Source organism: Ochotona curzoniae, unplaced genomic scaffold (genome assembly GCF_017591425.1).
Source record: "Ochotona curzoniae isolate NIBS_2020 unplaced genomic scaffold, NIBS_Ocur_1.0 scaffold_3890, whole genome shotgun sequence".
NCBI lineage: Eukaryota > Metazoa > Chordata > Mammalia > Lagomorpha > Ochotonidae > Ochotona > Ochotona curzoniae.
In genome coordinates this window covers 22352821-22368568 of record NW_024467115.1, presented here as the reverse complement: position 1 = coordinate 22368568, position 15748 = coordinate 22352821, and the positions used below count along the sequence as shown (strand labels likewise).

Below are 15748 nucleotides of genomic sequence, written 5' to 3'. Positions count from 1 at the left end.
AATTTACATTCCACAAAAATGCATTAATCCATTATGTTCCATAGGAAAAAAAGTTTCAAAAGAAGCTGGTTATTTGGATGTCAGAATTCTTTTTCTCGTGGAAACTGCATTATACAATTTAGTTATAATCTCAGGCCAACTCATAACATGGCTAAAGCAAAATTAAGAGCAGCCAAAATCCTAAATCATTTAGTACTCCAAGGTCTTAGTCCAAGAAACTGAGCCTCCTGGGAAACATAAAAAACATGAAGGTGGGGTTGGGTAGAGACCCTACTGTTCCCCCTCTCCTCCCAGCAAAAGAGAAGGCTCATGGATGACAGTGGTGGAAAGCTACACACACACACACATAATGCCACAAGAACTGTCAACTCAAGAAAAGACAGGGAAATGCAAATCTCATAGCCTCTCAGATGCACTGCCTCTCAGACTGGGATTTTACAAAGAGCCTAGGAAGGGTTTCTGAGGTCCAGTATAATTTGGGGTACACTTGCCTTTCTTCCGGGCAAGTTTAATAATCACAGATTCAATCAGTCAAGGACTGAACATACTCAGAAAATAAAACTGCATTGATACTGAATGTATGTAAACTTTTCCTATCATTATTTCATAAAAAATAACTATTTACATTAAATTATATATAAGTAACAGAAATTCTTTAAAAGATACATAAGGACAGATAGAGGTCTTATTTAATAGTTGTGACATCTACAGTTGTTTGGTATCTGTGGAGGTTCTAAAACTGATAACCCATGAGACTGAGGATGATGGAATACCCCAACAAAAAATTCCTAAAGACAAAAGAAACAACCAGATTTACAGAACTCAGAACAATTAAAGCTGCTCTGAACATAGTAATAATAATAAGGACAGGCTATACTCTGTTTAATCTGATCATAAATCATCCTTCTCCACCTTTCAGTGAGTGTAGTCAATGGGTCACCCTAGTAACAAATGTCTTCCTTTATTAGTGTTTTAATCCACTCATATTGTAATAGGTATTCTCTGTTTTATCCAAAATATAAAACCACACAACTCATGCATCTTCAAACTCTAATAACTAATATTAGACAAAGGCCAAACCTTAGTAATTATACAACATAATACTGTCAAAACATAGAATGAAGAGAAACTGTTACAAAATTTGAAAGGAAAGGTAGAGAAAAGCTGGTGATTGAGAAAAGACTTTATTTCTCCGGTTCTACTTTGATGGGGTATCAGAGTCAGAGAAAAAGACTGACACATAAAATAAATACTTCTATCCTCAAGTTTACTCCTTCTGTACCTTCAAAAAAAAAAGGGCTTGTCTCTATGAAATGACTGGCAAATAGATACAAGCTTGCAAGCTCCTGACTACCATCACAGAGAAGGACCAAGTATTGTACTCCCCATTCCATCATGAGCAATTGCAAAAGTAAGCAACATGCTTCCAGTTATGGGAAAATGAACGGGAAAAGGATCCCTAAATCAGGGGGCCTCTGTTCAACCACAGTTTGTGATCCTGGCATCCCCCAGAGTGCCAGTTCAAATTCCAACTGCTCCACCTCAGATCCAGCTCCCTGCTACAGCACCTGGGAAAGCAGCATGTAAGAAAGCACATGTTTTTGGTTTCTGGTTGTCCATGTGAGGGACCTAGATAGAGCACTAGATTTTTCAATTTCAGCCCAGCCCATCCCAGCCAAGGCTATTTGGCCATCTGAAGAGTAATCCAGTGGATGGAACAGCTCTTGCTCACTCGCTCACTCTCTCTCTCTCCCTCTATCCTCTCCCTCCCTTGTTCTCTCTCACTTATTCACTCTGTCATTTTATGTCTTTCAAATAAATCTTCAAACAATGAAATTAACAAATCTGTTAAACACACACACACAAACACCCCCCCACACACACATACAACACCCAATCCTTAGAAAAAATAAAGACATGAGAGTCTCACTGTAGTTAACTTTGGTTTTCTGTTTAGCGGTACTGTCGAAGCAATTACATGGCTGCACAAAATCAAAGACCCATAAAATTTTGCCTACATCATTATCAATTAGACTTGATTCCAAGATACCATTGGTATCTTCATAACACAAATTTCAAATGCTTACCTGTTCAATGGCTACAGCCAATGATACTAAATGTATTAACATCATACTGGGATGTTTACTGCAGCATTTCAGTGTTAAATGTGCATGGAATTCAGTAATGAAGTTACACAAGACGTAAAAATTGAGCCTTACATTTTGGTAATTCTCATGGAAGTTCAAGACTACTCTACTTTTCACCCTTTGGGCTTACTTCCAAATAGCACTTCCACAAATTATTCATCCAATGGACTAGGAAACAGTATTGTTTTCCTTTTTTTTAAGCTTTATTTATTTTTATTGAACAGTCAGATACACAGAGTGGAGGAAAGACAGAGAGGAAGATCTGTCTGCTGGTTCACTCTCCAAGCAGATGCAACTGCCGGAGCTGAGCCAATCCAAAGCCAGGAGCCAGGAGCCTCTTCTGGGTCTCCCACACGGGTACAGGGTTCCAAGGCCTTGGCCTGGCCTCAACCGCTTTTCCAGGCCACAAGCAGGGAGCTGGATAAGAAATGGAGCCATTGCGATTTGAACCTGCACCCATATGGGATCCTGGCACTGGGCTGAACAGTATTGTTTTCAAGAGACGCTTTTGTATAACCTGTGAGTCATCTGGAATCTTAATATTAGCAACTGATGATTACAGGTCCTAGTATTTTTGCTTCAATCAACAGACCCATTCTCATGCTAGCCTTCGTAAGTCAGAAAAAGCAAAAGTGACCTTTTGCAGGGGTCCAGCCATAGCAGGTGTGTCTTCAAAAATGAGACCTTCTTGATGGATGCTTTCAATGTACTACTTAGGCAAATAGCTGCTCTATTCAGTAACCAGAGCAGAACAAACAACCGCTGAGAAGCCTCTCACCGCATACTCATTCTATCACAGGTCAGAGTTTTCAAGTGTTTGATTAGAATTTACTTTCTGATTCATGCTTTATATTTGTTCAGCAATCCAATTTACAGAGATTTGTGGTAATTTTCACAAACAGCATAAATTTTTAAAAGAAAAATAAATTGCATTATAGTAAATAAATGGTAAACCTCTTGGTTAAACTAAACAAAGCAATCAGAACAACAAACAAGCACATGATGACTACCAACAGAGTGACTTCCTGATCCATTTTTTGGTGTTTACTTTCATTAACGGTGACAAGGCCAAAAGATCATCACAATAGGCTTCTAGCTAACAAAAAAGAATCCAATATGTGAATCGAAAGTTTAATAGAAAATAATACCTCAATCATTATATTTGATTTCATTAAATGGAGAGATGCTCTCCAAGAAAGAGAGGTGCCCACAAATGCCTAAATAACAACCTTAACTTTCAAGTACCTGTAGAAGTCAAAAAAAAAAGGTAAGATGAAATTTATACTTGAGATGAATGGAGCTGATGTGTGCAGAAGTATCTTCTGCCATGATCAATATTTAAGGACTGAAAGTATTTGAATCAACATAACTAACACAAATATAGTAAAATCAAATATTGCCTTCCTACTGGCAAACACAGCAACCATAAAAAAGAATTTGTGTTTTAGACAAATTCTACAGATGTATTTACTTCTCTGTATAGTTAAAAATACACTTGACAGTCTGGAAGCATTGGATTATAGGTGCTGATTCAACTCCTGACTGCTCCACTTCTAAACCAGCTCCCTGCTAATGTTCTCAGGAAGGATGTAGAAAATAATGCTTGGGTACCTGGTATGCGTGTGTGAGACCTAGATGGAGTTCCAAACTCCTAGTTTGTATTGGCCTCGCCCTGGGCATTGCAGCAGAAGGAAGATCTCAAGATTCTCTCTCTTTCTCCACCTCTCTCTTTCTATGCCTTGCTTTCTCTTTCTCACACTAACTGTGCCTTTCATATAAATAAGTACATCCAAAAAAAGAAAAGCACTAAAAACTCCTTGATGTTATAATGTATGTTTGTATATCTAGGCCTTTAAAAGCAGCCTAATCTACACATGTACAAGTTAGGGTACTTAAGAAACAACAATAAAACAATAACAAAAAAAAAAGGGGGGGGGAACCCCTGGAAATTGGAATTAAAAGAAGTTTGCTTTGGCACTAAAAATTCTGGAATCCAAGCACAGTTTTTTCATTATACATGTTTTCCGCAAATGTTTTCAATTACATTAATAGACAAATATTTCTCATATACTATTATACTATTATAAAACGATCATTGGCTTTTAAATGAGGTTAAATGCAGCAATACTAATACCATGTTCTCTGTACTCCTCTCAATAATTTAATGCTCTCCTAAACAAACGTTGAGTGCATTTTAACATAATGTAAGAAGGGCTGATTTAGATTGTAGACCTCTGTGCTAGGCTGTGCACCCTGCTGGAGAAAATCCAGAACCCAGCAGGACTGCTTAGAAGGCAATTCAATTCATTCACTGATCATTTGCTGACAACGGTTTTTGGTGGCAAGATCAATGAATAGTGTCACATATGTGAGCAGCCACCAGCTTAAATAATAAGAAATGACTTACAATTCAGAAAGAATTCTCTTCTGAAATGGATAATAAAAGAGGCAGAAACGTCTAATACACCTGGGTATAATATAGGTAAGCAAATCCAACAATGAGAAGTGAAGAAAGACTGAAGAAAATACCAATTAAAGGTTACCATCCTGGAAGTGAAAAGTCCCATGTCAATTTAACAAAGGCTCAGAGAAAAACCACATTTACCATTTATTGAAATCTATCCCTTAAAGTATTGAAACAAATTATGCCTCCTACAAATAACAGGTTTTCAGGTTACCATTCCAAAGAGAAAAGTCAGCAGCCCAAGCAAAAAAACTAACACTTGGTTCCATTGAGCCACCAGAAGGCTCTGGTGTGCATTCTGATTAAGAAAATTCAACAAGAGGTGGATACCTCATTTCTATAAACTTTGCATATATATTTAAAGCACACAAAATAAAAACCATCTTTTTTCTATACAGTTGAACAACAGTGGTTTTTTTGTTTGTACTTGCTGTTTGTTGAGTTTGTAATTTAACAGAGTGTTAAGCCAGTGATTTCAAAGTGAACAAAGTACATCACTGTAAAAATTTACAAAAATTTTGAATAAATATGGAAGAAGGAGACAGATAGGAAGACTGGTAGATGGAAAGCAGGAGGGGATGCATCATTTCACGGCTATATCTGTCTTGTGAAACACATACGATTTGTTCTCCTTATATAAATAAAACAAGAAAAAAATGCAATCCATTAGCCTAAAAATAAATAAATAAATAAATCTGACAACAAAAGCAAAGCTACATTGAGGCATATTCTACCCAGAAATCTAGCTGCTTCCACCCACAACAACATTATGTAGCCACTGAAACCACCATGACCAGAAATTCTCATTATCTGCCTTAAAATTCTTTTCAATAAATGCCAACACAGTAGTATATCATGCTAAGCCTCTGCCTGTAGTATGGACATCCCATGTGGGCAGCAACTCAAGTCCAGACTACTCCACTTCCAATCCAGCTTCCTGCTTGCGGCCTGGGAAGGCATTGAGGAATGGCCCCTTGGGTCCTGGGTCCCTACTCTCAGGTTGGATTCCCAGAATAAATTTGTAGCTCCTGGATGCTGGTCTTGGATTGGAGCCTCTCCTGACGAAGCAGCCATTTGGGGGGTGAACCTGTAAATAGAAGATCTCTCTCTTTCGCTCTCTCCTTCTATTTAATCTGTCTTTCCAATAAAAATACATAAAGCAGTAGCTGAAACAGGGGGCACACTACGCTAGGCTAGGTGGCTGTGGAAGCTCAGGTGAGGCGAGTCATGCCAGCCTGGCAAAACAGGGGCCAGGTACATGAATCCCAGGGACAGGGGATCTGATATGGGTTGGGTAGATTGGCTCAGGTCATGGGGCCCACATGTGTGGTGGGGGATGGGTGCCTGAGTCCCAGGAGCAGGGAAATTAGTGGGGTGTGGATCACTTGGCCCAGATCCTGGGACTCACCTTCTAGGTGGATGCTGGTTCCTTGAACCTCAGGGTGGGGAATCTTGTGGGGGTGGGGAATCTGGTGGGGCCTGGGTCTCCTGGTCTGGGTCTCAGGGCCCGTAGAATAGGTGGGTGTCAGGTTCATGAAACCCACCTGGGTGGGGGATTTGGTGATGCTTATGTGCATGGCCCAGCTTCTTGGACTTGCCTGGGAGAACATACCCTGTTTAATGAAAAAGGTAGAGCAGTGTACACAGGCCCTGATGTAAAATGACATTAAGGCAGCACTTTAGGGGCTGTAACAGAAGAATAGAACTAACTGGACAGCAACCCCAAGCAAACAAAGACAGCAAATAATTTTGGTGAATGGAACCAGTGGACATTGGGAGGGTGACATCATCTTTGGATCCGTGAATCAGCAGCATTTCAGAACTATCCAATCCACTTGGGCAGGACCCTTGGAATAAGTACACATTGAGACTCTGGGTTGATATGAGGTGGTCATTCCTTATCCCTGGGTACTGGGATGTGTGGAAAGTTATGAATGGTATCCCCCCTTATTTCCTCCCTTCCCTCAGGAACAACAACAAGAAATGGCAAATTAGGAAGCAACGAATTCACCAAATTTTCCCTAAACCTTGATCCTTCCCACCCTGATCAACCATGTAGTACTTACTTTTAAAAATAAATTTAAAAAAATTAAAAATTGCTGTTCATTAAAGCAATCAAAACTACCATTGACACTCTAAAGGCAAATACTGTATACCATGCCATATTTCAGACCATATGTTTAGGCGTAAAACTAATCAAGGAAAGCAGGACACAAGAAAGAAAACACGGATATGTATGAAAGCAGGGATTAAATTCCCAGAGCATTTCCTTCTGCCAGATTCATATCTTGCTTTCATAATATCCTTTACATTTTGAACAGGAAAAGAATACTCATAAAAGGTTTGCGGGGGGAGGGACTTATTCAAAATTTGTGAGCATTGGATAATTGCTGTAGCTTGATCCAAATCAATAAAATGATCAGTATAATTTTCTTCATCAGTGAAAAGTAAAGGTCTGATTTGAACACGGGTTGACTCAGAGCAATCCACCAACGGAGCTCTGAGTCATGAAATGTGGGGGCCACATGGATGCCACTGTGCTTTTCTTCTCTATTTTTTTTTTCTCAGAGATAGTTTAAAAAGTTTCTCTGAGCTGGTGACAGCTACCACTCACATACAAGTTAAAACTTTTCTCTTCTTCTCAGGTATTTAATAGTCTTGGTTCAATAAGGAGAAAGTATGTTTACATGTCTTCATGTTCAGTCCAGAATTTTATTTTTTCACCTACCCTTCATAATTTCCTCTCTGCCATCCACAATTTACCTTTTTACTCAATGAATCTGCAGTGCATCTGTGCTCTTTTTCCTTTTTCAGTTCTTTACTATTTTGCTATTTCCTCGTTACTTCTGTACTGAACAGTATAATATTGCAATTTTAATAAGAATAGTGCCAAAAAAATTCTGCCTACTTAACAGGAAAGGAAAACTTCCTAGTGAATTAGAAATTAGTACAAGTTGGAATTTGGCACTGTCAGAGTCTCAGTGAGTCAACCTTCATTGTATACCCATCAAAAGTCCAGAGCTGTATGAGAATCACCTTCAGTTCTAGATGAGGGTAAGAGTTGGCCATTAGAAGAGAAAGGAAATAAACATAGAAGAAACTACTAAAGTGAAGCAAAACTATGTGTATAGACTCTAAAGATACTTGAAAATGTTCATGAAAATTTCACATCATTTTTAATTGCATTTTTCCATAAACTTTTTGAACTCCTCTTATGCAAAACATACCTCTACAATTCATGATTAAGCTGAGGTATGTGAATCTTTCAAGGTTTCCAGTACAAGCTCCTTCTCAATACTCTGACTCGTTATGTGCAATTTCCAGCAACAGGAACCTTAAGGACACCTGGTTTTTCTTTTTTGGCAACCGATCACTCTTGAAGGTACTTAGAGTTCTGTTAACACCATCAACCACCTCTCTTCAGCTATCTGAAAACCCCTACTGTGCCTTATTGATTTCACCACCCCAAAATCAATCTGCCATTTCTCTACATCACAGACTTTTCATTCAACAGGACTTTAGCTTTCAAAACAAAGTGAGAAAAGTACTGCTGTGGGAGCTGAGGCTAAGAAATAAAGACTCCAAGGCAGCTCACATTCTCACAACATTGTGTAGACAGGATCAGCCCTGAAGCCTTCCTGGGACTGTCCAAGACCCATCCCCATGCTCTCTCTGCATCAATTCTATCTAAATGAAGATAAGTGTGGAGGCAAGTCTTATCTGACCACTGAGGATGTGGCTCTGTACATTCGTACCAAGTTTCAGTTTCACACATGGCCCCAGGTCCCTCAAGATGATTACTTACTCTGTAGGTGAGACCCCCAGTCAATTTTTATGTATCAGATTCCTAATGAAAGAATTTACCTTTTGCCACATTTAATTTAGATCACCCAAAGGTACACAAAGGAAATGATCTGGAAAGATGCCTCCAATAAACATCTTTACCCAACTTTCTAAGTTGTATTATTTCCATCACATTGGTTCCTTTAATCTGAAGGGTTTCAGGGAAAGCAGCCCTTCAGCTGGAAGCTTCAGAAAGGGATATGGAACGTTTGGCAGATATACACATATATGCACACATTCGTTGTGAAATGTAAAATATTCCGTTTCCTTTCTAACCTTGTGGATCTATTTAGTCATTTTAAGCACACATTAATATTAAAATGGCTGGAAAAGCCTTGAGGATTTATAAAAGAACTATTTTCCTAGGCTTTTGAAATTCTTTTGATATAATATCAAAACATGCACAAAGTATCTACTTAACACTTAAACACATATTTCATATCACTGATACTAAATAATCGTTACTCAGTCTATAATGACAAAAACCAACAGACACAAAACAAAAGGTAGAAAATGCTTTCTGCCCAATGACTGGCCTTCTCAAATATGCTCTACTCCATATTAGAAAGCACATAACTCAGACCAGACTGTACTTTTGGAAACATTTGCCTTTTTAGCTGTTGACAGCTCATGGATATCAGAATGACACTGTGTTTGAAACAATCTGCTGATATCACTGATTTTCAGGAGAGAAGGATAGAGTGGAGGCTCCTCCCTCCATGTTCATGACTAAGGCTATCTGTGGGAAAACAGGCGCCTGGTTGCTTGGGAATTCATTGGCTCTGGACCATTTGTTTCCCACTCTGCATGAAGTTGTAACTGTTGCAGACACGGTGCATCTACAGCAATGGAGTGTCTTGACACAGAAAGAGATTATTATGAAAACAACTTTTAGAGATTCTGATCATATAAAGAAACAACCAGAGTAACAGTTATGTAACTAACAGAAAATTAATATAAGCATCCATCTGAATAGTCTGTTCAGCCAATGCTTGATGTGCCTTTCTTTAAAACACAAACAACTGGCTAAGGTTCTTTCTTCAAAGTACTAAAATAACACATACTATTGATATTATAGCAAACATTTACAGCTGAATAAAGTCCCCTTGTCTTCCCCCTTCTCACTCTGCAAAACGCCCTTGCAGAAAATCCATTTTAAACACCAGGCATGTACCATTCCATGTTTTATTCATACATATAATTTATAGTCTTTTGTAAACAAGTATACATGGTATATATAACCTACTGCAAATCTGAAATTACCTTCAATGGTTTGACAATTTGCTTAGGTTAACATCATTATGAACATATTCCCAACATAATATGCAGTGTTCCCACATTGTTTGGAAGAACTAAAGGGTATTTCAGAGTATGAATATGTAATTCCTTTTAATAAAAGAATGTGTTCCATTTCTTTGATACAAATGACCAAAATCTGGAATGTACAATTCACCTGCTAATAAACAGGCTTTTCTAATTTTGTGCTACTACAATGCTGCATTTAACAGACATTTTCTCTACATTAGTGTTTTTATTTGTATAGGATAAATGCCTGCATATGGGAGAGACACGTGAAACAATATACGCATTCTTAACTTTTAAAACATATTGCCCAATTCTTCTAAAGACAAAGCCAACCATATATTAAAATGTCCTTTTTCTCCAACAACTTCAATTAGATTGTTATCAGCAAATTGTGTTACAATTCTGTAGAATCCTTTCTTTAAAAAAAAAAAAAAAGATTTACTTATTTTTATTGGAAATGCAGATTTGTAGAGAGGAGATACAGAGGAGAAGATCTTCCATCCACTGGTTCACTCCCCAGGTGGTTGCAATGGACAAAGTTGCTTCAATCTGAAGCCAGGAGTCAAGAGCTTCTTCTAGGTCTCCATATAGGTACAGGTTCCCAAAGCTTTGGGCTGTCCTCCATTGCTTTCCCAGGCCACAGGCAGGGAGCTGTATGGAAAGTGGAGCAGCCAGGACACAAACCAGCACCCATATGGAATTCCAGCACTTGCAAGGTGAGGATTTAGCCACTGAGCCATTTCACTTGACCTGAACCAACTTAAATATTCAATTATTTTGTAGTTCTTACTGAAAATTGTATTAATCAACACACAATGAGTTGCTTTTCTATACTATTTTCTTAAAAATTCTGAAAGTAACAAATCTTATATATTATTAAATCTTGAAAATTAACTTACTTGGAGATAAAAAATTGAAATTCTATTACATGAATTAAACTCTGGATTTGTCCAAATTGAACTACAGGATTCCAACTTTTAGTCATCAGAACTAAGGGCAAAACTTAATCACAAAAGGTTTGTCAATCCTCCAGCCTGGTCTAACAGTCAAATCAATTAAAACAAAAACATTAACAATGAAGGGAACATCCAAAATATATACAGATTTCCACTAAGGATTATATGAAAGAGTCAGAGTGGGACTCCTGTGTTCTGCAAGGTAGGGACAGATTTCATAAGTGATAATAATGAACCGGTCAGAGATTTAAAAGCAATTAGCATGTTCCTAGGAAGAAGATTAACACACAGCCATCAGTCAGAAGACAGTACCAGGAAGATGTGGTCAAGGACTAGAAAGGATCATGTGACTAACAAATAGAGTTAGAACATTAGGATGGGGGATGAACTCTAAAAACTGAGAACTTCATTTGGTGATAAGATGTAGTAACCAATGTCCTGCCTACACACGTGAAATTGGAGACCTCTTATACACCCAAGGCTAGGTGAGACCCATGGTGACCTGGGGTCCAGCAAGGGAACAGAATGCAGTATAAAGGATCAGGAAACATCTGCATCAAGATGCCACCTCAAGTTACCATACTTTTTCCAGGGGCCAATCATGCAGTAAAAATATATCAAAGAAAGTATACGTAATGCTATACAAGCAGAGTTAAACAACACTTATTCTTCAGAAATACTCCTGCAATAGTACTTTACTTTGATTTTCGCAAGATTTGAAAAACTAGATCTATGCAAACTCATTATGTTAAAATGTCTCATGAGTTCATCCTATGAAACACCATGCTGAGTTATCACACAAAAATTTGATATGGAAATGCCAATAGTAACCTCTGAACTGTTTTTGTTGTTCGGATACCAATGTATGAGGTGGTGACATTTTCAGTGAGTCATATCTAAGAGAGATAAAGGTACAAGGCATCTTGGCTTCAGGGGCAAATAGTAAAACTATCAAAACAGAACATCACCTGACGCACAGAAAGAGCTGCTTAGCCAAGGAAATTTTAAGAAGAATGAAGGAAATTTGCAGGTGAGAGAATGAGAGAACAAATTAATAACCAATGTAGACACTTTGTTCCCACAACCTAAGCATGCCTCTGCAAACTTGGCACCCAGTGCTTCTCTTGCCTCAACTGGTCCCAATCCAACGGATTCCTTTTAATAAGCCACAAAACATATGTTCCATTTCATTGACACAAATGACCAAAGATCTAGAATGCACATATAGCAATTAAAATATTGACCTCTAAAATCAAAGTCTCATTTTGAGGAACTTTGGTTTGAAAAAGCCATGAAAATCCAAAAATGGTTGAGCAAACAAAAATGAAAGTAAGCAGACCTCAACTAATTTTAATATCAACTCATTTAAATTGTGTGAGATATTTAAAGGATCACTTCTGAAAGTCAAGAACATAGTTCAACTCTGAACATCAATAAACCTAAAGAATAGTCAGTGAAAGGTCTCCTTCCAGGGATGTTTCCTCTTTCTGGAAATGACAGCACCAGGAAGAGTGACTTCACTATGAAATTCTAAGAAATACACAAAAACTCACTGAGGATCAGCTGTTTTGAAGCCATCAATAACTATCAGAGAAATTACCAACTTTTAAAAGATTTTTTAACTCTGAAATCATTTGGTAGCTAGAAAAAGTATTTGCATATTAAACACAAGCAGAATTGTTTTGAGTCATGCATATGCAATTTTAGCAGACAAACTATTTCCATTGTTCTTTAGCTATATCACGTTTACTACCAGACATAAATATGCAATTTATAAATCTTGATTGAATCCCAAGGAACAATGCATAAGACTTCAAGAATAATGATTTCCTTAACTGACATTTTATTTGAAAAGAAAATGCAATAAATTTACTAAACACAGGAGAAAATAAATAGTAAAATAGAATGTCCATAAGAAATAAAAGTTTTCTCAGCAACAAAACCAAATAAAGAATAGTTTACTTTCAGACACCATATTCTTCAGTCTGTGATTGGCTATAATTAGCTATTTACAGAAATTTGATTTTCAATAGCCATGATGCTCTCATTTCAAAGATCATGAAAAACTGGAACTACAAAAATGTTGTGACTCAAATAAGACAACAATTAAAATTAACCTTTATACTAAGTAAATGAAATAAACTGTGTAGCCTAATTTCAAAATCATATTCCATACTGCAACACAGCTATAAAATGAAGATGAATGAAAATAGCAGTTTATTCTTTCTATAAATAGCTATAAATAGCTATTTGAAAACTTGAAAGAACTGTTGTATATTTATTCAGTAATAAGTAACTAGCACTTTCCTAAAGTGAATGATGCAGTTATCTCATCACTCAATATGTACTACATAAATAAATAAAACTAAGAGACAGCAGAGATTAAAGGAATAAACTCATTAGAAAACAAAACAAAGATCAAAGTAATAGTATTCACACTCAACTCATAGAGGACAGAGGCCATACACAGAATGAATCTTGTAAAAATTGGGAGTTTTGGGGGTGGGGGACAAGAATGAGGTAACTTTGAAATCATTACTAAACTTTTCCTAAAGATTTTGTAATAACTATTCTGTAACATATTTTTAAGCGAGAAGTCTTACCTGCATGAGGAGTACATATGATGCACACAGCAATTAGGGACAGAAAGGCACCCGGCTTCCACTTCCAATGGCAGCTCCACATTCGACCTGTGGGAAACATCCTGCAATGGAAGGAAGTTGCCATCACATCACTCTGCATTCAGGAAAGTTCTGGGACAAACAACATAAAAGTGCAAGTTTGGGCCTGGCAAGGTGGCCCAGCTGCTGAAGTCCTTGCCTTGAACGCAACGGGATCCCATATGGGCGCCGGTTCTAATTCCCAGCAGCTCCACTTCCCATCCAGCTCCCTGCTTGTGGCCTGGGAAAGCAGTCAAGGACGGCCCAAAGCTTTAGGACTCTGCACCCGCATTGGATACCCTGAAGAAGTTCCTGGATCCTGGCTTCGGATCGGCACAGCACCAGCCGTTGTGCTCACTTGGGGAGTGAATCATCGGATGGAAGATCTTCATGTCTACCTTCCCTCCTCTCTGTATATCTGACTTTTCAATAAATAAATAAAATCTTAAAAAAAAAAAAAAAGCTGGTATCAGCCCAACACTGATGTTTATTAAAAAAAAAGTGCAGGTTCACACCAGGCTCAGGAAAATAGCAGCCTTCTTCAACCTTTCTCCCAAAGAAGAAACTTAAAACTTCATCACCTGCTTCATGTTAATTAGCAAAAGAAAAAGAGATTCATCAATTTTATTTGCCACTTAGTGGTACCTCCTTATTTCCACATAAGATGGGTATATATTTGGACAAAGAAAAAAACTATTGTTTAAACAAAAAAACCCAGCAGTTTCAGGTGTGGGCATCTGGTGCCTCCGTTACACTGCTGATTGGGATCCTCAACATCCATACTGGAGTGCACAGACTCAAGTTCCCACTCCACTTCTGGTTCAGCTTACTGCCAACGTGCACCCTGGAGACACCTACTGACGGCTCAGGCTAACTGGGTCGCTGCCACCCATGTGGGAGATCCAGATGGTGTTTTGGACTCCTGGCTCCAGCCTGGCTTGGCCCTTGCAGTTGTAGGCATTTGGGCAGTGAACCTACACACAGAGGATCTCTGTTTCTTTTTCCCTACAACTCTACCTTTACCTTAGTAAATAAAACATCAGCCTCAGCTGCATCAGACATATGCCCATCTGGACAATAGGAAAATATTCATATCAATCTCCCCTATATTTCTTGGAAACTTAGGCTTTGTATAAACATTTAACTTAATAATGATATCTAGTTTTTCTTCACACTTTATTTTTATATAAAGGAAACAATTTTCACGTATTTCACATAAACAGTTTTAGAGAATAGTATCTTTTATCTTACCCTCTATCCCTCTCTCTCTCTCCCACATCTTTTTCTCTTTTCTTTTTTTTTTTTTTTGTTTTAGTTTTCACAATGACATACAGTTTTTCTACTTACTATTTATAAAATTCTTTACTGGAGCGTTGAGTTTATGATTATAAAGAAAATGGAAAGAATGCCATTGTCATCCAGTTTTACATATGAAAATACTTAAAATAAAAATCAAATTGCACACATTTTCTTATTCCTCCTAAAATGGAGCCTTATATTATTAACATTCAAAAATGTATTAGCAGGCCCAGAGCAGTAGCCTAGTGACTAATGCCCTCGCCTTGCACATGCCAGAATCCTATATAGGCACTGGTTTGTGTCCCGGCAGCTCCACTTTCCCATCCAGCTCCCTGCCTGTGAACTGGGAAGTCAGTCAAGAACAACCAAAAGCCTTGGGACCCTGCACCCGCGTGGGAGACCTAGAGGAAGCTCCTGATTTTGGATCAACTTAGCTCCAGCCATCGACACCACTTGGGAAGTGAACCAGCAGACAGAAGATCTTTCTCTTTGTATCTCCTTCACTCAGTAAATGTGGCTTTCCAAAAATAAATAAATAAATCTTTTAAAAAATTTTAACTTTCTTTTATAATAATCAGTATCAATGTTTCTAAATTGAAAATAAAAATCAAGTATGACAATAGATGAAGAAATAGAGTTTTTGAAAACTCTCAATAGTTCCACATAAGAATCTCATCTTTAAATAATATTTAACAATGATTTAGAATGGAATGTCCCTATTATCTGGGCTTAAAACAACACTTTGGTAATCTCATTGGGTCAGCTCCATTTAAATAAAAATAAAAACAAGGCCGGAAGGGAGCAGCAAGTCAGTCCGTACTGAAGGATTGGCAAGCAGAAGAGTTAGGAGGTACTCTGGTGGGTGAGCAGCACTAAGAAACCTCCAGGTGAGCTTCAAATCTCTAAGAGTTAGTGAGAAGACAACTCAGAACACAGCTTAGAGCCACAGTAAAACAGTCCCGAGATCCTGCAGATTTGAGAAAAATGTCTAATAGTAAACTGAAAACTGGGAAAACAGCAGAAGTAACCCCGCTGAGCAAAGCAGGCATTAAGTGATTGCTACATTTGCCTTAA

The 15748-nt window shown here is 37.9% G+C and overlaps 1 protein-coding gene across 3 annotated transcripts in view; it reads right to left on the bottom strand.

Annotated features, from left to right (window-relative positions):
- Nucleotides 1-13418, bottom strand: part of ADGRG6 (adhesion G protein-coupled receptor G6) — a 133524-nt gene extending 120106 nt beyond the window's left edge. For all 3 annotated transcript variants that reach the window (XM_040965313.1, XM_040965314.1, XM_040965315.1), the window contains exon 1: nucleotides 13319-13418. In XM_040965313.1, the coding sequence (XP_040821247.1) occupies nucleotides 13319-13418 (100 nt within the window). The remainder of the gene's footprint in view (nucleotides 1-13318) is intronic.
- Between the last annotated feature and the right edge of the window lie 2330 nt (nucleotides 13419-15748).